The 23,672-nt window shown below is 33.7% G+C and overlaps 5 protein-coding genes across 6 annotated transcripts; 1 reads left to right on the forward strand and 4 right to left on the reverse strand.

Annotated features, from left to right (window-relative positions):
- Positions 1-3,284: 3,284 nt before the first annotated feature.
- On the reverse strand, positions 3,285-5,098 carry LOC104750429 (uncharacterized protein At1g66480). Its single transcript, XM_010472222.3, has 2 exons — positions 4,363-5,098; positions 3,285-3,465 (listed from the first exon to the last, which is right to left on the reverse strand). The coding sequence occupies exons 1-2, from the start codon at positions 4,945-4,947 to the stop codon at positions 3,397-3,399; spliced, it is 654 nt and encodes a 217-aa protein (XP_010470524.1). The 5' UTR covers positions 4,948-5,098; the 3' UTR covers positions 3,285-3,396.
- A 4,545-nt stretch (positions 5,099-9,643) lies between these two features.
- On the reverse strand, positions 9,644-11,192 carry LOC104750430 (polyadenylation and cleavage factor homolog 1-like). The gene has a single exon (XM_010472223.3). The coding sequence runs from the start codon at positions 11,048-11,050 to the stop codon at positions 9,749-9,751; it is 1,302 nt and encodes a 433-aa protein (XP_010470525.3). The 5' UTR covers positions 11,051-11,192; the 3' UTR covers positions 9,644-9,748.
- Positions 11,193-11,335: 143 nt separating this feature from the next.
- On the forward strand, positions 11,336-15,239 carry LOC104750432 (uncharacterized). Its single transcript, XM_010472225.3, has 14 exons — positions 11,336-11,515; positions 11,639-11,721; positions 11,855-11,912; positions 12,132-12,191; positions 12,406-12,535; positions 12,639-12,865; positions 12,972-13,064; positions 13,207-13,278; positions 13,526-13,558; positions 13,822-13,953; positions 14,071-14,127; positions 14,227-14,322; positions 14,412-14,486; positions 14,991-15,239. Exons 1-13 carry the CDS (start codon positions 11,420-11,422, stop codon positions 14,466-14,468), a joined length of 1,194 nt encoding a protein of 397 aa, XP_010470527.1. The 5' UTR covers positions 11,336-11,419; the 3' UTR covers positions 14,469-14,486; positions 14,991-15,239.
- LOC104750431 (uncharacterized) lies at positions 14,699-17,241 on the reverse strand. 2 transcript variants are annotated; one of them, XR_015583597.1, is made up of 11 exons: positions 17,029-17,214; positions 16,880-16,942; positions 16,565-16,699; positions 16,384-16,486; positions 16,227-16,297; positions 16,009-16,113; positions 15,902-15,935; positions 15,706-15,806; positions 15,510-15,569; positions 15,233-15,420; positions 14,699-15,087 (listed from the first exon to the last, which is right to left on the reverse strand). XR_015583597.1 is itself a non-coding variant. In XM_010472224.3 (11 exons), exons 1-11 carry the CDS (start codon positions 17,221-17,223, stop codon positions 14,998-15,000), a joined length of 1,161 nt encoding a protein of 386 aa, XP_010470526.2. In that variant the 5' UTR covers positions 17,224-17,241; the 3' UTR covers positions 14,699-14,997. The 2 variants fall into 2 exon arrangements, 1 of the variants encoding a protein (XP_010470526.2); XM_010472224.3 differs by having other exon boundaries at positions 15,233-15,436; positions 17,029-17,241.
- A 1,424-nt stretch (positions 17,242-18,665) lies between these two features.
- LOC104750433 (arginine--tRNA ligase, cytoplasmic-like) lies at positions 18,666-22,530 on the reverse strand. Its single transcript, XM_087492977.1, has 18 exons — positions 22,389-22,530; positions 22,155-22,210; positions 21,948-22,078; positions 21,792-21,867; positions 21,584-21,685; positions 21,279-21,494; positions 21,108-21,188; positions 20,925-21,008; positions 20,712-20,816; positions 20,437-20,615; positions 20,241-20,325; positions 19,953-20,139; positions 19,792-19,861; positions 19,612-19,681; positions 19,426-19,515; positions 19,271-19,339; positions 19,082-19,180; positions 18,666-18,988 (listed from the first exon to the last, which is right to left on the reverse strand). The coding sequence occupies exons 2-18, from the start codon at positions 22,170-22,172 to the stop codon at positions 18,878-18,880; spliced, it is 1,773 nt and encodes a 590-aa protein (XP_087349103.1). The 5' UTR covers positions 22,173-22,210; positions 22,389-22,530; the 3' UTR covers positions 18,666-18,877.
- Between the last annotated feature and the right edge of the window lie 1,142 nt (positions 22,531-23,672).

Below are 23,672 nucleotides of genomic sequence, written 5' to 3' on the forward strand. Positions count from 1 at the left end.
TTATTTTATACATTTTCCTATTAAAAATAAAATAATATTAAACTAGATTGAGATTACCTTGATTGATGGAGCTAACTAATAATTTATGAGAAAAAAAGAAAAAAAAAACTAAACATTACAAAAACATAACGGTGTGAAACATGCATGCACAATATCTTTAGAAGAGATAGCCTTTATTTGAAATCTATGCATGTGTCTCTTGACTCTTAAGAATTTGAAGTACTTTCGGGTGCGTACTTCCCCTGCATTAGTTATATATTTTACTACGAAGTTTCAGTACTTGTCTAATCCTTTCTTTTTATATAATACGTCTAACCTCTAGATAAGGGATTTGTAGTTTGAAAGCATCTGATCGCTAATTTTTTTTTTTATAAAAAATACTACTATTATATCTGAATTAATGAGAGGTTTATAGAACTCAACTCATATATAAATCAAAATTATTTTTATTTTTACATAATCTAGACGCTTATTTCTTCGGTGTAGACAAAATCATGGAAGAAAGATTATGTAAATAAATAAGTTCAGTATATCTTGGGGGCTTTTCTCTTACGTACTTTCACTTTCAGTCTATGCTCTAGGGAAAACAACAAAACATCAAGCCCAATAGTTCCTAAAGCCTGTGTATGTATATAGGCCAACAAATCTGTTGAGATATAAAAAAGATCGTATGCTTTCTTTAGTCATTGGTCGACAAGCTTTTTAAACCAATCATGAAGTGGCCTCAGGCTCTCTCAGGTACTCTCAACGATCATTGATACATTTAAGTAAGTATTTGCCGAACTAGACTTGTCACAGGTCTAAAATGCAACATAACATGTTCAGAAACCCATTAATTGGTGAAAGTTTTATAGATCGTTGTGAATCTGTGATGTTTAACATTAACAATTGAAACGGTATTCAAAACTTGGGTAACTAACTATTGATGATTAACATTAACAATTTAATACTGACAAAACAAAAGCTGGGGTGTTTCAGTAACGCTAGAAATTCTTCGGGGCCCGGCCATGCATGTCGAAATTCATTGGTACACAAAAATCTCGAGAGGGTTGAAAAGAAGGAACACAAAGAACCACAAAAATCATGAAAGTCTCTAAAAGCAAACCTAAAAAAAAATGTTTTTCAAGTTTGTCTGATTCACGTCATTGAATTTATAACCGCGGGATCCTTATACGAGGTAAATTTCAAGAGAATATTGGAATGTTACTACCTAAGAAGTTAAAAAAAAAGGTTATACTAATATGAGATTATGATTGGATGACCTATGAGATGGTACACAAAACATTGTATCGAAAGAGAAATTTCTCATTTGTGGGGATGCTGAAACTTTGAAAACGTTTTTACCATGTATATCCCAATTTTTATGTGAATTAACTGAGAACCTCTTCTTCGGAGTATATAGTAATATGATCAATCCATTTAAGAAGCATGTTGAAATTTTATTGTGTGGCCCGTCATCATCACACCTTATACCTTTTTCTCTCACAACTTACATGTCTTATGCTTAACATGTGATACATTAAAACACAGTTATGCCCGTAAGTCGTAACTCAATTTTGGACACCAAATTTAAAACCTTGATCAGAGATTTGGTTATCAAAGTTCAAAGGTCATTGATGGTTCTCAGCTTCTCATATTAAATCCATCAATTCATTAGCCCAAGTTAAAGAATGAAAGTATTCTCCAACTTAAAGATTATAGAAACTCGGAAAAATACCGCTTTTCCTTTGTTCGGTCCCAATCATGGAGTCATGGTATCATATGGTTCGAAAGTTGTCTAATATGGACCCAATCACAAAAAAAAAATCCAGCCCATCAACCAACTGACCAAAGACTAGATCTTGACAAAGTGGATAATTATAAACCCACGTGATACTTTATTTTTCACATTAGTCGTTTGTCTATCAACTTAAGTCAATATTATGTATTAATATACATTATGGCGCTTGAGTAGGATATAGACTTGCTTAGCAAATCTAGTGGGAGGGTGGTGCACCTAAAGCACTCTATATACCATATTTTTCTTTCTTCCTTTTTAGTGGCAAAAGAGAAGATTGACTTCTCCACCCATAAAAAAGGCTAAGAGAGTTGATATGTTAATGATACATACAAACAAAACAGCTAGTTTTCATCTACCCCGAAAATAATGTTAGAAGATTTACAATTTTGGAATGTTTTAGTAGATGACTATGTATTATGAACATTGCTCTAATTGAGAAACTAGGGTATTTTGGTCCGCATCTCTCCTACCTAATTTTACAAACTCACTAAAAGTCATACTGGGAAGAAAAAAGTGTACTAGTTAAATTCAGCGGTTGTGTGGTAGTGTTGTTTTAGCCAAGTTATTGGCTTAAAGAGTTACGAATTTCTACGTCATGCATGATGATTAAATTATTGAATTTGAATGATGCAGTTTGAATAGTTAGTTATTGTTCTTTACTGTTCAAGTGGAGTTGTCATTTTACATATGCATGTATTTTTATCATAAGAGTGTAGTGTAGACTACAAAAATATGTATGTATTATTGTATTATAATTTCAATTTTAAGTTTATAGTAAATGTATGTAATTTTTTTATGTCAGGCAGTGATTAGTTTGTAACTATAATAAGTTCTTTTTATTTTTGTTAAATTAAGTTTTTTTTAGAGAAATAACCTAAAATAGCATTAAAACAAGTTTTATGGACAAATATAACACACATTCCATAAATTTCCAAAAATAGCACAATTTACCACATTAAAATATTTAAGATTAATTTATAGAATTTTGTTTTTTATGTTTGGGTTCTCAATTCACATTTAGGGTATAGTTCTGAGGGGTAGGGTTTAGTATTCTGAATTTAGGATTTAATTTTAAAAGATTAATTGGTGCTATTTTTGAAATTTTAGAAATGTTGTATTAAGTTTAGAAAAAAAAAAAATTTGTGCTATTTTTTGAGAATCTACCTTTCTTTTATTGTTATTTCTGTAATCGTGAGATAACTACTAATGAGACCGAGTTACGTTTACTGGACTGCCCAAAACTTTTTTACTAATTTTTAAAGTTGGTACCAAAGGCAATACTATCATTTTAGATTTATCTCCAGATTCTTTTAAAATCCAATCGTTTTGAGAATACTTTTTAATCTTAAAAAAATTGATTGCATAATCTAATGATCGTTGATTATTTGGTTACTGGTAGGGTAGGCACCCAACCAGGCATGTCCATTAGCACCTATAAATTTACTTTAACATATCTTAAAGTTAAAGTGTGAAAGGACTAGTTAACGATAAAGAAAACAAACAGTTCTAAGTAATCTCTAGTTGCTATATAAAAAGATTTATATACACACAGAATATATAATTTTAAAAGGCTTTTTTTTTTCAAGAGAGAATATGTCGTCGAATTGAATTGATGATTATTTCTCATTTCTGCTCCATAGAACAGGAAGCTCCCGTCGACCTTCTCCGGCGAAACTCACCTGCTTCTGCACATGTTTAATTTAATACAGTTATTTCTTTGACTCTTAATTAATTATTAATTTATATATAATATATGATTAGCAAAACAAACAGCCAAATCATTTGATGATCGAGAGGATCTTGATCATTGGTATAATTTAACATTTCATCAAATCTTTTTCTCCTAGATATTAGTATATTACATGACCTGATTAGCCATGTGTTTCTAACCATATCTTTTGACTATGTAATAGTGTATTAAGACTAAGACATACACAATTTCTAGAACATGTGAATCCATTTACGAGTTCGTTTGTCAATCCATTCATAAGTCCACTCCTGCCCCGATAAAATGTTTGACTATATTAACATGAACATATGTGAATGTGTGTGTATGCAAACCGTTTTTGTATATATTAGTTACGTTATACTCACGTAGGTAGATGACATAAATAGATAAGTTACATATATGTACCCAAGTGGACTTAGTGGGTTACAATAATAATAATAATAATAATAATAATAATATAACTCTAAGCAAATGCCAAAGCATTGCCGAACAGATTTAATTCTGTTTCTTGTCTTCTACATCAATTTAGGAACTCTACTCCAATAAACTATTTGCGTAATTCCCGGATATAATAATACTTCACTCCAAAAAATGATAGTTGACACACATAATCATTTTTTTTTTTTTGTAATTTCAATTTTTTTTTGTATATTCATACAACTCTTTTGATCATGGAATCGACTCCAAGTTAGTTAAAATTATTTACACTCATCACTCCGTTTGATGTATTACTCTTGTATAGATTTAAGTTTAATTTGCATGCTTGAAATTTCAGGTGAAAGAACAAAATTAATTAACACGGTAAAAACGTTTGACCAAAAACTCAAAAAAGTAAAAAAATAACAAGAATTACCTCACGCGCTTTTATCTCCCCACTTCCAAGTTTCCGGCGGCTATCAACACCAACTCTTCCGCCGCCAATCTCACCGGACCTCTCCATATATATACCTAAAATCTTGTCAGCTATCTCCGAATCATCATTACTCTCCTCCATAAGCTTCGTTATCTGAGAACGAGGCAACCTCAACCTCACACTCGTATGCCCCGGTCCAAACCCGTCTCCTCCGCCGTCAGATCTTCCGATGGTGACGTCAGAAACCGTTCTACGAGACAACATCAACATTTCTAACCTCTCCTTAGCGCCGACGTGGATCCCAGACATAACTCTCCGGTACGGAAGCTTATTATTATCAGTCTCCGGTGGAAGCTTAGGAAGCTCGACGAGAAAATACGTTTTCTTAGGCTTCAAGACTTGGTTCGGTTCAAGCGGTTTAGCTCGAACTCCGAAGTGTTTAACGGCTTGAGAATCTAAAAGAACGTAACCAGGATACTCCGCCGTGACTTCTCTCGCCGTCACTGGAGTTTTAATTCGGAAAGTTTCGCCGTCGATCTTCATCACTTTAGCTTTCTTTCTCTTCACAGTTATGCTATTTCCCATTTCTTTGATCCTCTTCTTTTTGTTTTGTTTTGTTTATTTGATTGGATAATGTGAAAATGTGTTATAAAAGTGGCTATGTTACTATTTATATATAGTTGAGATGGTTTGATTGAAAATAGTACTTTCTGAAATTTAGTGTGTGTGAAGCTGTGAAATTTTTTTAGATTCCTTCTAATTATATAATTAAAGTCGTTAACGTTGACATAAACAATTGTTCATTAGGTTTGAAAAGAATAAAACGTGAATACGTCGGTTCATATCAAATTTGCATTACTTTTTTTTATAATTTTTTTACAACTTTTTTTTTGTTTTCTTATGGTCTCTTGAAAACTGAAAAGTAATCACTTAGTTCGGATACTTAATTTTTCAATGACTGTAACTACCGCGCGTGCTTTGTGGTTGTACGTATTTTTCCACAAAACAATTATGTTGTTATATTCACGTAGCCATATTATAATGCAAGAAATATAATGAAGACAACAAATATTAAACGTAATTGAAAGAAAATTTAAACTCATACAAATATGGTTAACCGTGAGTTATATAAATCACCTTCAAACTAATCATTGTCTCACATTATTAAATCTGACTAGCCGTGATTCAGTTTCGAATTAACAGTCACAACATCTGTTAAATATAAGGGAATTTGTTATAAATACCCTTTTTTAAAACTTTCATTTTTACTTTCTTTTACATCATTACAACGTGTTAGATTAATTTTTAGAATTTTTTAAAATCCCCCTAGATATAAATATGATTAATAACAAATATAAATATAACTAGGTAATAACCCGTGCACAGACAAAAAAAAATTTATATAAAATTTAAATTCGTAAAAGTAAATTAGAATTTTATTATTTTAAATTCATAAATTAAGTATTTGTATAATATTAGTATTAAATTCAAATATCAGATTTCAGTTTGGTTTTAGTTTGGAATATTGTGTGTATATAATCTATTGACGAATCTACTTTAGAACGAGAAATATGTCATCTCCCATCCCTTCTCGTCCCATCTGTACCGTCCCATTCCGTCTTGTTCCATGTGCCATCCCATTCCATCTTTTAAATGATTACTCGTTAAACGATGTTTATTAATAAAGATTATGTAAAACCTTTAGACAGGATACTTGAATTCCCTGTTAAATACTTACTTTTATTTAGTTAGTTGAAATTATCCAAAAAACTATTTAGCTGTTTTCAAAATTATCCAAAATTTTTAAAGTACCCGTTACAAAGTAACTGATTACATGTCGCATAGTCAACCTTTTAAAATATATCTTTGTACAAACAACACAATAAACAATGACCCATTAACTACTGGGACTCTTAATGTCATCTAAGTACTATCTCAACATACAACATATTCTTGTACCATATCTTTTTCATATATTTAAAAGTTAAAATAAAATTAATTATCCAAATTTTATGATCTCTTCTTGTTTTTTTGATTAGAAATAGTTTAGATAATTATTTTTATTGTTTGAATTACTCGTTCCTGTTTGTTACACGTTCTTTTCTATAAAATCATATTTTTTATATAAATGAGATCATTTACATGTTATTGAGAAAAAAATAATGTTTCCAAAATTTTTTAAATAACTATTCCAAAGTAGAGATTTTGTTCTATAAATATAGAGATGGTATAAGATGGGGCAATATTTCATGTACTTTTACTATTGCAAATATTCCTTACTTGTACCATTTCTTTCAACACAAATATCTCGTTGAATACTTACTTTTATATTTACTTAAATGAAATTATCCAAAAAATATTTAACTGTTTTAAAAAATATCCAAAATTTTCAAAGTACTCGTTCCAAAGTAACTGATTACATGTCGCATAGTCAACCTTTTAAAAATATATATCTTTGTATAGACAACACAATACACAACGATACATTAACCACTAAGACTGTTTGGATAGTTATGTACTTTCTCGACATACAATATATATCATATCCATTTTTTATATCTGAATATTGAAATTAAATTAAATTATCCAAATTTTATGATCTCATTTTGTTTTTTTATTAGAAATGGTTTAGATAATTATTTTTATTGTTTGAATTACATGTTCCCGTTTGTTACGTGTACTTTCTTATAAAATCATTTTTAAAATATAAATAACATCATTTATACGTTATTTAAAAAAATTATGTTTCCTAAAATAAGTGAAATTGATCGTGAGAGATCCAAACTCTACCTAACCTTCTTCTACATCTGAAATCAACACCATCATCTTCTCGATGATTTTTTCCAGCTCTGGTTTGCTTCATCTCTATCAACTTTAGAAAACTCTAAACATCATTGATCTTATTGGGAAGATCCCATGCAATTTTGTCAAATCTCTCATTTTGGTGTGATCCAGCTTCTGGTTGTCAAATCTCACATTTTTGTGTCTATTTTTTAATTTGCATTCTAGGTTGAGCTTATCTCTAATCTTTTTTAATGTTGTATTTTCAAATCACATCCAAAAATTGAAAAGAGTACTAGTTGCGTTAATTGTGTTTTTTACGTGTATTTGGTTATAAAAGCACTGCAAAATGTTATTATTTCATCATTACCATGAAAGATAATACCAACAATTTCTTCTAAACTCTAAACTTCTAATATTTATCATTTTCACCTAGACAATTAAGTCAACCATTCACATAAATCCTATTACAATAGCCAACATTATAAATGAAAAAAATTCTATATAAATGTGAATCATAACAAAATATATTATTTTGTAATATAATTTTTTAAAAATTATGAAGAAAAAAAATCTTTTCATAAGTTATTATTTTATTAATTTATTGATAAATTAATAATTTATCGATAAATTAAAATTTCTATAAGTTACTAAAATTTTATGGTGTAGGCCTTATTCCCTTAATTTATAGAGGTTAAATTTAGTAAGTGGTCAAACAAAGCATCCCACATCTACTAACCAACCCTTGGTGCAGCATGCACTAACTCAAATGACGAAACAAACCCTCTCTTCAAGTAGATAAAATATGTAGTTCTTATAAAACAATTGCAATTTTGACCAAATCGGCTTACAAAACTATCAACAAAACAAAAGTCAAGTAATAAGTAACTGTTTTGGTGCCTAGGCAACGGATTCATAATTTCAGACAAAATTTGACCAACGAATTTTTCAATATTGGTGAGTGCTAAAGTTGTGATAAACAAATAATGCCGTGAGTTTTTTGCTCACTTTTGGGGTGTAAGTTACTCTTACTTTAGACGCCTTGAAGAAAATGTAACATCATTAATTAGGTTTCTCTGTTCTTTGCTAACGAGAAAGGGTCGTTGAGGCAACTGTATAGTATATGTGGTGATTAATTGATTGATTATCTATGAAATATTTGCTTTTAGTGTGATACCAAATACATAAGACCACATTACATATGATACTTGGGCTATGATGTAGTGGATTATATTGGATCAATTTCTTTTTTCTTCTAGGTTTCTCATAAACGTTGTTTAGCAGCTTCAACTGTGAACAATCCCTCCTCCAATTTCTGCACTAAGACATAGCGACAAGCTCACAAGTCACAAACCAACCTCGCGATTTCTGGCATAGTCTTGTAGTGCGTTTGAGGCTTTGAGCCATTCTGTTCTTCTTTAAATCCTTACATGCCAATCCATGTGTTTAACTTGACATTTGAGTCTAAGCAATTTGGGCTTATCTTGAGTTTCTAACTAAAAATCAATTAACAATTAGTGTATTGACCCCAACCCTTTATATATTAATGATAGTCTATTCAAATTCAGATGTAGGACTTGGATTATATCCCAACAGAAAAAACATTACACCGGTATATCAGAGAATACAAAATTTTTATCACATATTCATATATGTCGCTCTTTTAGCAACCACATACTAACAAAGCTTTTGGTCCAAGAGGAGTTTCATCAATGTTACTTCTTCCAGAGTTTTCTTTTCTAAATGTTAAGAACGCAAGTAAATTTGATAAATCGTTTCCCACAACAATTGGTTGAGGTATATCTAGTTGTGACACATGTTCGAATGATTCCAACTCATCGAACAGAAAAAATCCGTAAATGCAGGTACCTGAACGTTTGTGTTGGGTACAACGACAAAATTCGAGGATCTACCGTCTCCAATGATGTAAGATGTTTGGTAATTATATGCAAAACCGACTTCTTTATATATTATATAATTAGCATAACACAATTTTTTTTTTTCTTTTTTTGGAACAAACTCAAAATACACGTTAATAACTGCCAAAGTAGTGAGATCAAAATGAGAAGCTACAGCAACTTTCTTCTCCTCGTCAATGAAGAAGCTCCTACCATAAATTCTCTCCGGAGAAGTAGTGAGAATCCAAGAACCTCAAGATTTTGTGGTTACGGTTCTTCTTGTTGTTGTCATTTTTTTGTATCTGTGGTATTTGTTTATAGGTTGTATCCACTTTCTTAAGCTCTAATCTAAGAATTGTTGGTTTAAAGTTTAAACTTTAATCTCTAGTTTTGTTATATAGAAAAAATTATATGTTATGTATGTGTCTTTGTTAGGCTTAGGTGATTAAATTTGTGCAAACAAATTTACTTATGTCTCTGTTATCAAGTGTACAACATATATGAAATCATCAACTTTCTCTGTTTTGAGTAACGATTAAAACAGAGATATAAAAAAGCTTATGTATATCCAAAATGACACATAGAAGTAAAGAGAAATGATATAGTAAAAAAAGAAGTTTTCATTGATTTGAATTTGTTTTACAACTTGAACCTTGCATGTACAATACTTAAAAAAAACGAATGACTTAAACAGAGATAAATCTCAATCAACAGACTATTGCACTCGCAACCGATGGAACTGTAACAGACATTACCCTCGGCAGCTCTCTCGATTCCTTTGCAGGTCGGGGTTCAGGCATACACTTTGCATGAACTATACGACCATTCTTGTTGTAGTACACTGCGTCTTTGTACATCCAATCATCATCTTCATGGCTAAAGAACTCTTCAAACGGCTCTTCACACAACGCACAATTCTTCTGGTTTTCATCCGCAGGCACTAGGAGTTGCTTTTGCTCTTCCTTCTTCTTCTGCGTTTCTCCTCCAAAAGATGGTTTCGCCGCTTGTTCCATCCCTCCTCCAGTTGCTGCACTGAGCCACAAGGAAGCACTCGCTAACCAACCCCGCGACTTCTTCGGTTGTTGACCCTGTCTCCCAACGGGTTTAGCCGTCCTGTTCTTCCTCACATGCCAATCCATATGCTTGCTATGCTCTTCTTGACACTTGAATCTAACCCCGCACGATAAACATTGCCTCGGCATATCAGAATACAAAGACTTAATCACAGATTCGTGTCGCACATTGAGTGATGATGGGTTATCAAAGCTTAACCCAAGAGGCAATTCACCGGGTTTACTTGCTTCTGAAGTTGGCTTCTCTTTCTCATTCTCATTGTTAAGAACACTAAGCAACGCTATCAATTCATTGCTCAAAACAATTGGTTGAGACATAGATTGTGACACAACTGAAGCCATGTTAGAATAATTCGTAAAAACAGGTGCTTGAACAGTTGTGTCTGGCACAAAATTCGTAGTTGGAACAGGATAATTTGGAGTTAGGGTTCTTGAGACAGATTGATGATGAATAGGAACCCATTCGGGCAACGAATCTAAAGCGACATCATCGTTAAGCTTACGATACGGTAATGGAACCGGAACAATTTGGGGGTTAGGGTTATTACCAAAACCAACAAAGGGTTTCTGATAATTGTTGGTGTTAGAAGAAACATTGTTACGTAATGGGAAACTTGAATTAGAAGCAATCACATCAACACCGTAATTGTTATATGATTGAGATGAAGAAACCCTAGACATGTTATTATTACTACTACCATGAGGATGATGATACAGAGGATTCTTGCCAGATCGGAACTGTTGTTGTGGTTGTGGTTGCGGTTGCGATCTGAAACGTTTCTGAGGCGGCGCGTAACGGTTCCGCTCCTCTTGACGATATCCGATTCCGACTCCGTAACCGCGATCGTCGTTAATTCCTCTCTTCAGCGTCGCTCCACCGTTTGCGTTTCGGAATTGTGCGTTTCTTTGATGAGAGAAGGATCCGGTTGATGCCATCTTCGTGATTTCAACAAAGTTTACAGAGATCGATCGAAGAATGAGAAAAAAGAAAAAAAAACCCTAAATTTGGATTTTGGTGTTTTGCGTTGAGAGAGGAGAGAATTTTTCAGAAATTGAAACGATTGAAAAGTAAACGAATGCGAAGAGGCAAGGAATCTATAAATAAACGTTTTATGTCGGTTGAAAAGTAAAACGCGTGAATAACGCGTTACCACGTGTTGTATTTTTAACTGAGAAAGGCCCAATTAATTAATGGGCTTTTTAATGGGCCTTTCTGGAATCTACTGTATTGTTGTTCCGCTCTTCTTTTTAGACTTCTCTGCTGCAAAAGTAGCGAAGGAGGAGGAGGAGGAGGAGGAGGAAGTGATGGATTCAGAGAAGGCACTAGAGCTTGTGAAGCATGGAGCTACGCTTCTCTTTCTCGACGTTCCTCAGCATACTCTTGTTGGAATCGACACTCAGGTTTGTTTCTTCTTCTTCCTAAGTTTATAATCGAATTTAAAATTTGAAGTTTTTATCAGTTTCTTAGTTTTTAGTTGGATTTGAGTTTGCATATCTTATCAATGTTGTGAATACTCGTTACAGATATTCTCAGTAGGACCAGCTTTCAAAGGGATTAAGATGATACCTCCTGGGATTCACTTTGTATTCTATAGTTCATCAACCAGGTACAAGTCTTTAAATGGGTTTTGTGCTTTTGTATCTAAGACAATGTTAATCTTTTTTGTTTGAATAGAAGAGTTCTATCTCTGGTAATTTGTGTTGGCTAATAGCTTTAGACTTTGATTTTGTTTTTAACAGGGATGGTAAAGAGTTTTCACCCACCATTGGCTTCTTTGTTGATGTTGGTCCTTCTCAGGTTTGAATTTACCTAGCCTCATTTGTTATCTTTTGGTATCAAAATTCATGTTTACCTGAGATGGAGATTGTTGATGTTCTTTATGGGGTTAAGGTTTTTTTTGGATCATGGGGTTGGGTTTTTCACTTGTGATCATGGGGTTGATGTTAGTAGCAGCACTATGGAACTGTATAAACGGATCATGGATATATTTTCACCATCTGTTGTTGACTATACAAGGTTATTGTGCGCAAATGGAATCAGCAAGACGAGTGGTTAGCCAAAGTATCTGAAGAAGAGGTAAGTTCTTTTGATAACTTAGTGCAGTAATGCGGCTTATACGTTTGTCAGTGATTTCCATCGTCGTGCGGGATTTAGTAGTATCGAGGAATATAATCAAATCTGTTCTATGAAACTTGTAACAGAAAAAATCATGTTGTAGTAGCACTAGTAGTAGTAGGGTTGATAATGAGTGCTGTGTTGTTTATTTTCGTTCCTCTCCCGATAATGCCAGGAAGAGAGATATTCTCAAGCAGTCAGGTCTTTGGAGTTTGACAAACATCTTGGCCCTTACAATTTAAGTAAATATGGGGAATGGAAGCACTTATCTAATTACATTACGAAGGATGTTATTGAAAGATTTGGTATGTAAACCTTATTTTTTTTGGTGGATTCCTTAACTACTTTGTTAATATTTTCCCTCACTTGAGTAGTGAACACTGTAAAACTATATGTGCCATTTTGCAGAGCCAGTTGGAGGAGAAATAACAGTCATCTACGAATCTGCTATTCTAAAAGGTGGACCTAAAACGGCAATGGAAAAAGCACTTGATGCACAGATGAAGAAAAGCAAGTTTAAGGCATCATCTAATGAGGAACCAAAAGAGAATAGGTTTTACTACACTTCTATTCCTCGGATTCTAAAGAACAAGGGAATGTCTGGGCAGGAGCTCACCTCTATGAATCATGACAAGGTACTCCCCTTAACATATTCTTCCTCTTTAACGTTTTCGGTATATATTTAAATCTCAGAATCCTGTGAAACCTAATATATGTCACTTTCTCTTTTTCTTTGTATAGACCCAACTACTTGAAAGCGTATTATCAAAGGAGTACAAAGACTCGGAAGACTTACTTCTTGGAGAGCTACAATTTTCATTTGTAGCATTTTTGGTATGTACTGCCTACCGTAACATATACTTAAAAGAAGCTCATACACATCGTGCATATATAAAATATGTGTATGATTTTGCAAAATAGGAATCCTTCAGATTTGTTCCATTCTCAGATCAATTTTTTTACTGTTAATGTGCAGATGGGACAGTCTCTTGAATCCTTCATGCAGTGGAAGTCCATAGTTAGTCTTTTACTGGGCTGTATCCATGCGGTATGTGATTTGAAGCTCTATATTGTTATTATAATTTCCGTACCAAAATTGCTTATTCCCTTTAATATGGTTGACATGATGTGACATGAAAGTACATGCGCCTTAATTATTTGATATGTTTTGTTTGTGACTTTTCACTTAATCCATAACTCTCCCATGTGAAGACGTGTCTGTTTCTTTCCGTTCTCATCCATTTCTCTGTTCTCTTTGGCTTTTGACATTTACATTTCTTTGTGACCTTTGGCAGCCCTTTCATACAAGGAGTCAACTGTTTACAAAGGTGAGTTTCGTAAATTTTCAAGTACTCATAGTATATTTGAGGATTCTTCTATATGATATATAAATCGATACTTTCTTGCCATTCTCTATCATTATGCCCTCCTCAATAGTATATGCACTAAGCAGGCTTTACCAGTTCATAATCTACCGTTTTAATTTGTCTTTTACCTCAGCTATGTACTTTGAAAATGTTAATTTGTCTTTTACCTCAGCTATGTACTTTGAAAACTCATTTTTTCCCTCTCCCGGATGCATATATTACAGTTCATCAAAGTCATCTACCATCAACTAAAATATGGACTACAGAAAGAGAGTAGTGGTCCTGAGATGGGGGTACATGCGCTTCTTGATGATTCTTGGCTAGCTTCCGATAGCTTTCTGCATTTGCTTAGCAAGGTAAACCTCTGACTAGCGACATATTTATCTGAGTGAGCATACGTTCAGCATATTAAATAAATCGTCTTTGGGAGGATATAGAAAAATTTGGTCGAACTTCCATTGCTTTGTTAACAGGACTTTTTCGCACTAGTGGAAGAGGCATCTGTAGTTGATGGAGATTTATTGTCGTGGGTATGTACAACTTCTACATATACAGATCAGATCAGTATTTCACAGCCCTTATTGTCAAATCCTATCTATAAATTCGTTTTCACACCTGTCTTTTTGCAGACAAGGAAGTTCAAAGAGTTGCTTGAAAACAGATTAGGATGGGAGTTTCAGAAGAATAGCGCTATTGACGGGACATACTTTGACGAAGATGATGAGGTACATGCATCCGCCTTCAGCTTTGTCTTAAGCATCCTATTACTTTCCGTTCTTTCTTTGTGGACTCTCATTAATTTGACATGATGCAGTATGCTCCTGTGGTTGAGATGTTGGATGAAAGTCATGAAGAATATATTGTCACTTAGACATATTGGTAGATGCAGGTACTCTTTGATTTTATCCAACATTCGTAGGAGTTTTAAGTGCACGATGTTTGCCAATAATGCCAATGCTGATATATACCTGCAATCGAAAACATTGAGGCTATTCTCACGTCTTACATCTAGATATCATTGCCAGTACAATGTGCACAGATCTCTTTATACAGTTAATAGATAAGTTTTGGTCTCTATGGTACGAACACTTTTGTGAGCAGTTTTCTTATCAAATTATGTATATAGGCTTCTTGTATCAGACATCAATCAAAATCTACGAAGAAATTTTACATTTTGCTGCATGTGGCATGATATAATGAGAAAAATGATATCGTACCAATATGGAAAACTAAAACTCACTAGGTACCATGGAAAACTAAAACTCACTAGGTACCTTTTGTTTGAACCACCTGTTACAAATTGGTAATTTCAGAAACAATTTGAAAGCATATATCTCTGTTTGACTAATTTGCTTAATTCTAACTTCCTGACCAAAGCTTATCTCTGTTTCAGCCTGTCTTCATAGCTTCTTCAGCTTTTGACCTCTCAAGCCATTCCAAAAAGCGGCCGCGTTGATAGCTTTTTTACCAGGAAGCTGGACCTCTAGTACCTGAATCAGCAACACCAAATATTATCTTTTTAAATGCTAGATTAGTCTCTGGTAACCACATCATAACAGCTGCCTTTTGTATCAACAGTAAGTTTGTAACTGAGTTGATTTAGAGAACATGCAGTGATATGTCTATAGCGTTTACCTCTAAAGCAGTACCTCCTCCACAAGGAAACACCAATGAACCTTTCTTGAAAGTTACATTATCTTGTTCACCATCCCGGTTTTCTGAAGCTTGACATACACGAGTAGTAATTATTTTAAGCTCTAGCTCATTTTCCTGACCGCTTCTGTCATCGAGGACTACAACTTTAGCTCGTGTTCCTGGCCATCCTGCAAATGCACGAACCTAAAAAGCAGTTTTACTCTTTACATATATAAATATGATTATAGTCTAATGAACAGAATAAAGATTTATCTACCTTGTTATGTAGAACAAAAGCTTCCTGGTCAAAAGAGAGCCAAGCCTCATCTTGAGCTAGCTGGGCATCAATTGAATCATTTCAGTCCCATTAGAACCAAATTTGGAATCAGATTATGTTATCTCATTCAGGAAGCAATATAGCATTGCCTTATAATTTGTGTGCCTTATTTTGAATGATAACACACAACAAATACCTTTGGAGCTAAGGTAGCTTTAGAATCATCTTGGGGAACTGCTTTTGATTTCGCGGACCCATCAAATATTGAGGGAAGTTCACGAATAAGAAGCTTAGAACCTGCAAGGCTCTTTTCAATTAGACCCTAATTAGAGAATCCAATTATCTCAAATGACTTTTACTGAAAAGCATAAGTACAAGAATTAACATATCACCTTCAGAAAATAGGAACGAGAGCAGTTCTGGTGCCTGCAAATGATTCAAACAGAGGTCATTAAGATCCAAAAAGATGATGAGCTACGTCAGGGGATAAAGTGAATACCTTAATTATATCATCAACTTGGATACTCTTAGAGGCAATCACTGGCCCTGCATCTAACTTCCGCACTGTAAATGCTAATGATACTCCTGTTTCCGAGACACCATCCTAGTGCAGCCACCAAGTGTTTAAAGTGCACACTTGAGTCAAGATTCTTCCCATGTTGTAATCAATAACAGGAAGAGTGGAATGAGTTTAAGGTTGAAAAAAAAAAATTGAACCTGCAATGCTCTTTGAACTGGAGCTGCACCACGGTACAGCGGCAGCAAACTTGGGTGTATGTTCACTGTCCCTAAAACGTTAAATATGGGCTTCAAAACAGCATTCTCTCCCATCCAACCATATAGAATGTTCCATTAAGTAGCAACTTTTACTAACCATGTACTGGAATATTAAGGAACTTGGTAGGCAATATATTCCCATAAGCAGCTGTAACACAAAGCTCAGGTTGCAAATCTCTTAAGGTCGATAAGAATGCTTCCTGCAATAGAACAAGTGCTATGTCATTTTGACAAGAAAGAAGAAAGATCACATCTTTTCCAAAAGCAAGAGTCCTTACATCTCCTGCCTTTTCAGGGGAGAAAATGAGATCAGAAGGTAAGCCTTTATCGAGAGCGTATTGTGCTACCGGTGAAGGCAAAACTTTTCTACCTCTATCTCTTCTTGATGGTGGCTGTGTTACAATCCCTGCAACCTAGTACAACCAGTTTTAAGTAAACAACAAGATCTTCACCACAATTCAAATTCACAATGTCCATAAGCAATTCAAATTTCTCATTTAGCAAGAATCAAAGAATCAGAGAACATTCAGAATCTGAGTTTCGAATATTTAAAGTTAAATCCAATTTCACACCAAATAAGTATCAGATTATACCTTAAAGGAAGAGTTTGGTGAAGCAGATGCATCGAAGAGAGCTTCAAGGACAGTCACGGAAACCTAAATTTATAGCAGAGAGGGATAAGATTAGGCTAAAACCCTAAACCCATAATAACAAGTTTAATTTTTTTTTTTTTTTTTTGTACCTGAGGAGAGCCTAAGAAGATGAGTGGCTTCTTCTTCGGAGATGGAGCTATAGAAGAAACAGTTGAAGAAGCGTTGTAGCAGATAAAACGACGTAATATCATTGTTTTCTCCTTCAATGGGTTCGAAGCTTCCTTTGGATTTTTTTGTTGGATACAGAGAGACAAGAAGGAGATGATAATGGTATGTGATTGCATTTGGGATTCAACCGTTCGAAACCGAATTAAACCGGAAATTTTCAAACTTAAAAACCAAATCGAAGTGAATTTTAAATTCGGCTATTTTCCTTGTTATTTTTTTTTTTTTTTTTGTGGTTTGTGAGAAGTAGAAATGAGATAAACCAATGATTGATTACATATGTGGGTCTAATTTAATAGATGAGAATGAGATTAGTGTTTAAGAAACCAATGAAATTTGAAAATCCTACTACTATATATTACAGTATGAGACTACATTTTAGGAGTAATCTTAATCCTTGTTAAAATTACACATGAATGCCACTACAAAGGATATATTTTAAGGAACAAATGAATAACAATTAATTTTAAGAAATTAATTTAAATTGCGATAAAAAAAAAATTAAACTGCGATATTCCATTTTAAAAACCTTTAATCGTATTAGTGATTAGAGAACCTGAATTTGACCCATTAACTCGATGTAAGCTTTTAGTGTTCTTATGTAAACTTCTTTATGTTTATGTTTGATCTTTTACATATCCTTGTTTGCAATCAATTTAGTTTGAATGAGTGAATGGACTATATCGAGAATAATATGAGAAAAGGCGAAGCAAAGGACTTAGTAAGATAGCCAAAAATCGGCGAGATTACACCAATTGTTACTTGAAGTCGGTCGGCTAGTTAGAAAACTATACTCTCGCTAATATGACTTTTAGCACTTATAACTAGAATCGGATTGTATCTAAAACTCCTGTTCCAGATGATTTGTCTTTCTTTGTTCACCGATCTCACTATTTATAGTTGATGGGACGTCTCAGCTTCATGCCTCGAGATCGATGTGGTACCGCCTTGAAGTTCAGTCGGCAGTCGCGCTTAACGGGCTGGACGTCCAATTGGACCTTATAGAAGCTTTGTCGTCCCAGCTAGCTTTATCTGGTTGGTCAACTCTTCTAGAAGTATTTGTTGACTATTCCTTAGATGGGCTGAATAGGAAGCCTATTAAGGCAAGGTGAAAACCCATACCCAACACACATCCTTTTCCATGCTTCATTGCTTTGTGATAGAGAAGAAACAATTGATTTTTTTTTTTGTTTAAATTACTAATAAGTAAAATGAAGAACTATATACATATGTTTAAGACAACTGATCATGCAAACGAAAACGTAAACAATGTAGCAATGAACGTATTGTCACATGAACATAGTATCACACATGAGCTTAATATAAGCTTCTACTTCGAATAACAGACCATCCATGATGCAAACCTCCCAATTTTGTTTTAAAGTCAATTATAAACCCTTTAGTTATTTAACATTTAAAAAGGTTTGGTTATCGGGTCACCTTTGGTTCTCTAATCGCAAATACAAAACAAGATTACAGGTTCTAAAATGGGACTTGCACTTAATTACCAGATGTGATTAGTTTTGATGAGGTTTTATAAAATTTGTGGTGCACAGAGAAGAATAGCAATATTTTGGGTAGTTTATTCATGAAGTGAAGGTCTATGTGGAAATAATATGATGTCATTGTCTCACTATTAGATTTAAACGGATCATTAAGAATTCAAGACTTGGTCACACTACTCTCTAGCTGTGCATAAATAAATATTTTTTTTGTCAAAGCAGAAAAGACCCTTTTTGCCTTTTGGCTTTTTTGGTAGTTTCATGTGATGTATCAGAGCTTGTAAACAGGGGTGATGCCAAGAAGGTGGAAGCATTTCCGCATGACTATGGCCGTTGCTTCACAAAGTAGGAGACGGCTTGTCTCCTCTGCTGAACCATTCACCTGTAAAATAAATAGTGCAAGAGAAAGATGAAAACAATGTATACAGTCTATTAGGGTTAAATAGAAAAAGTAGAATTTTGGGAATGTGCTCACCTGACAACTGGAGTAGAATTTGCTGAACTCTTCGGATAAGTAGTATAGGTACTTACACAGCACGTTCGGTAACAATGTGGTACACGCTTCCTCAACCGTCTACAAATCATTCACACAACTTTTCACCTTCTTACCAAGAAAAAGAAGTCTGAATATGAAAGTTACAATTTAAATGAGCATGTGTTTTACCTCAGCAAATTGAAGCAGGTGAAGCCCGAGTGCCCGTTCGGCTGCATGATCCAATGATATCTTTCCAGTCTGCAATTGAACAAGTGTTGAAACATAAGAAGAATTGCGCATTACACAGACTTTGTAGGTGTTTGAGTTCATGCTACTAAAAATACCTTTTTTAGTTCATCTATGTCTTTGCCTGATTTTTTGATGATTGAGCAGATCCGAGCATGGGCGTAAAGAAGGTAAACGGCTGTATCACCCTGCTCATGAAATATGATACAGAATATTTAATTAAGCATGTATAAATGACTCCATAATGCAAATATGTAGACTAGCTCCAAGAAAATTTACAGCACCTTGTCATTAAGCATTTGATCAAAGCTGAAAGTATAACCTGTCGTTCTGTTGGTCTTCAGGTCAGCATACCTTGAAAGAAAATTAAACAAAAGGATTAGTCACTTATCACATTTGTGCAGCCTTTGGTTACAACAGTCATCGAGAACCAGAAGATACTAAATATAGAGATAAATACTTACTTCAGTGCACCGTAACCAACTGCCTCGGCTATTTGGTCCAGCTCCTCGGGAGTCCATTCTTTGTCCTTACCTAAACAGAGAAACAACATATAAGGGATGAATAAGACCAAATAATAACTGAACAAATTCAGTAATTTGATTGTTGAGAGAAAGTTAGATACCGCGCTCAGTAAGGGCTTTTTTACTGCGAGTCTTGGCCTCATCTAGCAAATCAGCTAGACGGACTACCGCTGTTGACCGAGTTCTAAATCGCTTGTTATCGTCTCCAAGGACAAGACCAAAACCAACATGATTAACTCTAGGGTAAGTTTTATCATCATCTGGAAGCCACCCTGCTCTTCTGGCAGCCTGATTCAAAGTTAGAAGACAACCAAAAGTTACGACTGAAAGTTTCAATCAAGATCACATTTTAGAAGACGTGAAAACAGTAAACTATTCATCAAACCTACTTTAAAGAACATATTAAAGTGCTGCTGCTGGCCAACATCGGTCACATATATAATCCATTCAGCTTTCTCTTCATTAAGTCGATACCTGTGCCAGAAAGATTTTAGCACCAGCAGAGAACGATATGTAAGTTCAAAACAAGCCACACAGAAACAGAAAGTCATAATATATGAGATGCCTTTTCCAAAGATAACCCACCAAAGAGCAGTCAGATCTGTTGAGGCATAGTTAAAACCACCGTCACTCTTTACAACAATGAGTGGGATTTCATAGCCTTCGATGAATATCACACGAGCACCTTCATTTTCTTCAACTAACCCCTTGCTGCTCAATTCCTCAATTATCTTAGGGATATGAGGGTTGTAAAAGCTTTCTCCCTGTCATTAATAAATGTATTTTCCATTATCCATTCATGCATCTCTTTCACATTCTGTCTTACATAACTTAGTATAAGTCCCAACTATTCGTTTTACCTTTTCTATAAGCTCGACTCGAAGGCTTTGGTAAACCTTGGCAAACTCGTTTCGGCTGATTTCACAAATCTTAGTCCACGCCTTGTGGTAAACAGGATCTTCACTCTATACCGAAGAAACCAAGAAAACAAAATAGACAACTAAAGGTAGCTGCATATTAAGACACTGTAAAAGAGAAGAATGCACCAGTGAGAATTGAAAGTTGTTATCTACCTGTAGACGGACCACAGCCTTCTGTGCTTTTTCCTTAAAATCTGGCTCCAAATCAAATTTCAGTTTTGATTCTTTGTAAAACACCTATCAGAGGACATCTAAAGTTAATACTAAAATGTTTTGGTTGTTCTTCACATAAGAAGAACTTTAAAGCTAGAGGGCATATGATGCAAGGCAGCTGACCTGAAGATCTCCAATTGCTGTCTCAGTCACACTATCTGTATCAGGAAATTTCTCAAAGAGGTACTCAATAAGCATGCCAAACTGCAGAATAAAAGCAGCTTTTATTTCTTTAAAATCTTTTTGGAATACTCAATTTCAAGAAATCATTTGTAGGGCAGAAAAAGTAGCTACCTGTGTTCCCCAGTCACCAACATGGTTTCTGCGAAGAACTTCAACCTTTGAGTACTCGAGCATACGAGCTAGCGTGTCACCAATGATAGTTGATCTTAGATGACCAACATGCATTTCTTTTGCAATGTTGGGAGACGAAAAATCAACTACAGCTCTCTTAACCGAAAGAGTAGGCGCCCATGTGTCAATCCCATCGATAAGCATGTTTTCAATACACTGCGGAATAGATGAGAAAAACAATTTATGACAAACATAAAATTATTTATACGAGAACTAGAAAACGACTAATAAAACAACAGGAGCACCTTAGCCATCCACTTAGCTGATAGTACAATATTAACAAATCCAGGCCCAGCTATAGAGCATGATTCCACAATCTCAGAAGCAGGGAGACTCTTAATAAGGGCCTATATGAAGAAAAAAAAAAAAAAAAAAAAAAAAAAAAAACAGAATAAGAGTTAGAAGAGATATCAAATCTGCTTCACAACATTACACCATACCAAACCAACCAACCTGTCCAATAGCTGTAGGACTCTTGAACTGTGTACCCTTTCCTTTAATTATAGACCATAGTCCCATTGCATTGTTACTACAGACAACAAAGAGCATAAACTCAAAAATTGGTACTTTAAAAACATTCATAGAGTATAAGTGGAAAGGGGGAGAAACCATTGGTAATCTCCAAATTTGCCAGGCTCAACCAATGGCGCGACACCAGGTTCATCAGGGACTGTTAATTTAAGAGACACACTAAAGAGCTTTGCAAGTTGGCGTCTTGGATTTCCCGTAAATGCTTCATTCTGTTACAGTAATATATAAACAAGTCATGAAACAGGTAAAGAAGAATAGTATTAAATTTTAAAAACTGTGACTTACAGCTACCACGGTTGCCATCAACAGTGTCTTTTGGGTCGCCAAAGGAAATGAGACGTCTAGCAAAAACCAATACAAAAACATTAACGAAACAAATCAATCAACTTAATGACTTAGTCAGAGTTTTAAGAACAGAGGTTTAACAATTGATTCATAATTCTAGCAAAAATCTAAGAACAGAGTTGAGGAGACTAAAAAAAAATAGAAAATTGAAACATAAGAAAGTTGAATTCTCACCAGAGTGTAGTTTCCTTGACAACTCTGCCGGAGAACGCTGCGGGGAAGAGGAAGCAAAAACGGAGCTGACGAGAAATTGTTAGGGCTTCGGGACTATTTTAACACTGTATATATATAGTCAATTTCGAATACACTTAATTTTAATCGGGCTTTAAGATGAAGCCCATTATTTTATTTGTGGCTTTTTATTATAAAATATATTATTCAATTTTTTTTTTACTATATGAAGATTGGTTTCAAAATTAGTAATTAATATGAACAAGCGTTAAAATGATTACACATGTCGACAAATAAAACATTTTATTTTATCTAACGAAGTAGAAAAACTAATTCAAAAAGACATTTTTTTTTTGGTAATGTTCAAAAAGACATATTTACATATGTAGTTTACAAGTCTATATCTAAATACTTTAAAAAAAAAAAAATTCTAAACCTCAAACCTCAAATACTAAACCCTTCTCCCTAAAAATTATACCCTAAATATAAAATAGAGAACCCAAACAAAACAAAAAAATTCTAAAAATTAATTTAGCATATTGTAATTGTGTAAAAGAGATCAAAAATAAAAATGTTCAAAAAAGTTTATTTTTGAAAAGAGGTATCTTAAAAAGGGCATTTCTAACAAATTCTCTATATTTATGATGAAATAAGTAGTTAAGCTACTTCATTGTTGGTGGTATGAACTATGAAAGTGAGGAATGATATGATGTACTGTATTAGAGTCTTAGCTATTTCCGATTCTTGGCTTTTGTTTACCCTTTGTTGAGCAGTAAATTTCACATTTCAACAAAAATTTTTGAAAAAGAAACAAATAGTTAAATTGCATTGCTAAATTAAATGTCTAAGGTTGAGATCTTATTTAAATTAAAAAATCACCAAATTTTGATATGTTATTAATTTTTTTTCATTTAGTTTAGATTTTAAAAAATAAAATAGACAATAAATTTTGGTGTTCAAACTAACAATATAAACTATTTAACTGTAATTTAATTAGATAAAATTGTAATTATCATTGCAATGTAGTATATTTTAATAAAATTCCTAAGTAAAAACATAAAAAAAAAATGAAAAGAGTAAAGAGTTTATAGGAGAAATTTTTTGATCACTTGATGAAATATTGGTATAGTTTAATTTATGTTTTATTTTATAAATTTTACTCATTAATTTTAAATTAGTTGGACTACTTATGATTACGTATAGAAAAATCTTAAATTAACTTTATAACATGCATATTTATTTACGTGGACCTTATAACATGCATATTCAAATGTGACATTATTAATT

Source organism: Camelina sativa, chromosome 16 (assembly GCF_030686135.1).
Source record: "Camelina sativa cultivar CO46 ecotype springtype chromosome 16, ASM3068613v1".
In the NCBI taxonomy this organism is placed as follows: Eukaryota; Viridiplantae; Streptophyta; class Magnoliopsida; order Brassicales; family Brassicaceae; genus Camelina; species Camelina sativa.

What these genes read in the sequence shown, in the direction of transcription:
- LOC104750429 (XM_010472222.3), bottom strand. Translation starts at nt 4,947, where the DNA reads ATGGGAAATAGCATAACTGTGAAGAGAAAGAAAGCTAAAGTGATGAAG. An exon ending in GGGAGATAAAAGCGCGTGAG is followed by an intron (nt 3,466 to 4,362) that starts GTAATTCTTGTT and finishes AAACATGTGCAG; the next exon opens with AAGCAGGTGAGTTTCGCCGG.
- LOC104750430 (XM_010472223.3), bottom strand. Translation starts at nt 11,050, where the DNA reads ATGGCATCAACCGGATCCTTCTCTCATCAAAGAAACGCACAATTCCGA.
- LOC104750432 (XM_010472225.3), top strand. Translation starts at nt 11,420, where the DNA reads ATGGATTCAGAGAAGGCACTAGAGCTTGTGAAGCATGGAGCTACGCTT. An exon ending in TTCTATAGTTCATCAACCAG is followed by an intron (nt 11,722 to 11,854) that starts GTACAAGTCTTT and finishes TGTTTTTAACAG; the next exon opens with GGATGGTAAAGAGTTTTCAC. An exon ending in CCTCTATGAATCATGACAAG is followed by an intron (nt 12,866 to 12,971) that starts GTACTCCCCTTA and finishes TTCTTTGTATAG; the next exon opens with ACCCAACTACTTGAAAGCGT.
- LOC104750431 (XM_010472224.3), bottom strand. Translation starts at nt 17,223, where the DNA reads ATGCAATCACATACCATTATCATCTCCTTCTTGTCTCTCTGTATCCAA. An exon ending in TCTTCTTAGGCTCTCCTCAG is followed by an intron (nt 16,943 to 17,028) that starts GTACAAAAAAAA and finishes CTATAAATTTAG; the next exon opens with GTTTCCGTGACTGTCCTTGA. An exon ending in CCTTAATATTCCAGTACATG is followed by an intron (nt 16,298 to 16,383) that starts GTTAGTAAAAGT and finishes TTAACGTTTTAG; the next exon opens with GGACAGTGAACATACACCCA.
- LOC104750433 (XM_087492977.1), bottom strand. An exon ending in CAGCTAAGTGGATGGCTAAG is followed by an intron (nt 21,495 to 21,583) that starts GTGCTCCTGTTG and finishes TCTATTCCGCAG; the next exon opens with TGTATTGAAAACATGCTTAT. An exon ending in ACAGATCTGACTGCTCTTTG is followed by an intron (nt 20,326 to 20,436) that starts GTGGGTTATCTT and finishes TTTCTGGCACAG; the next exon opens with GTATCGACTTAATGAAGAGA.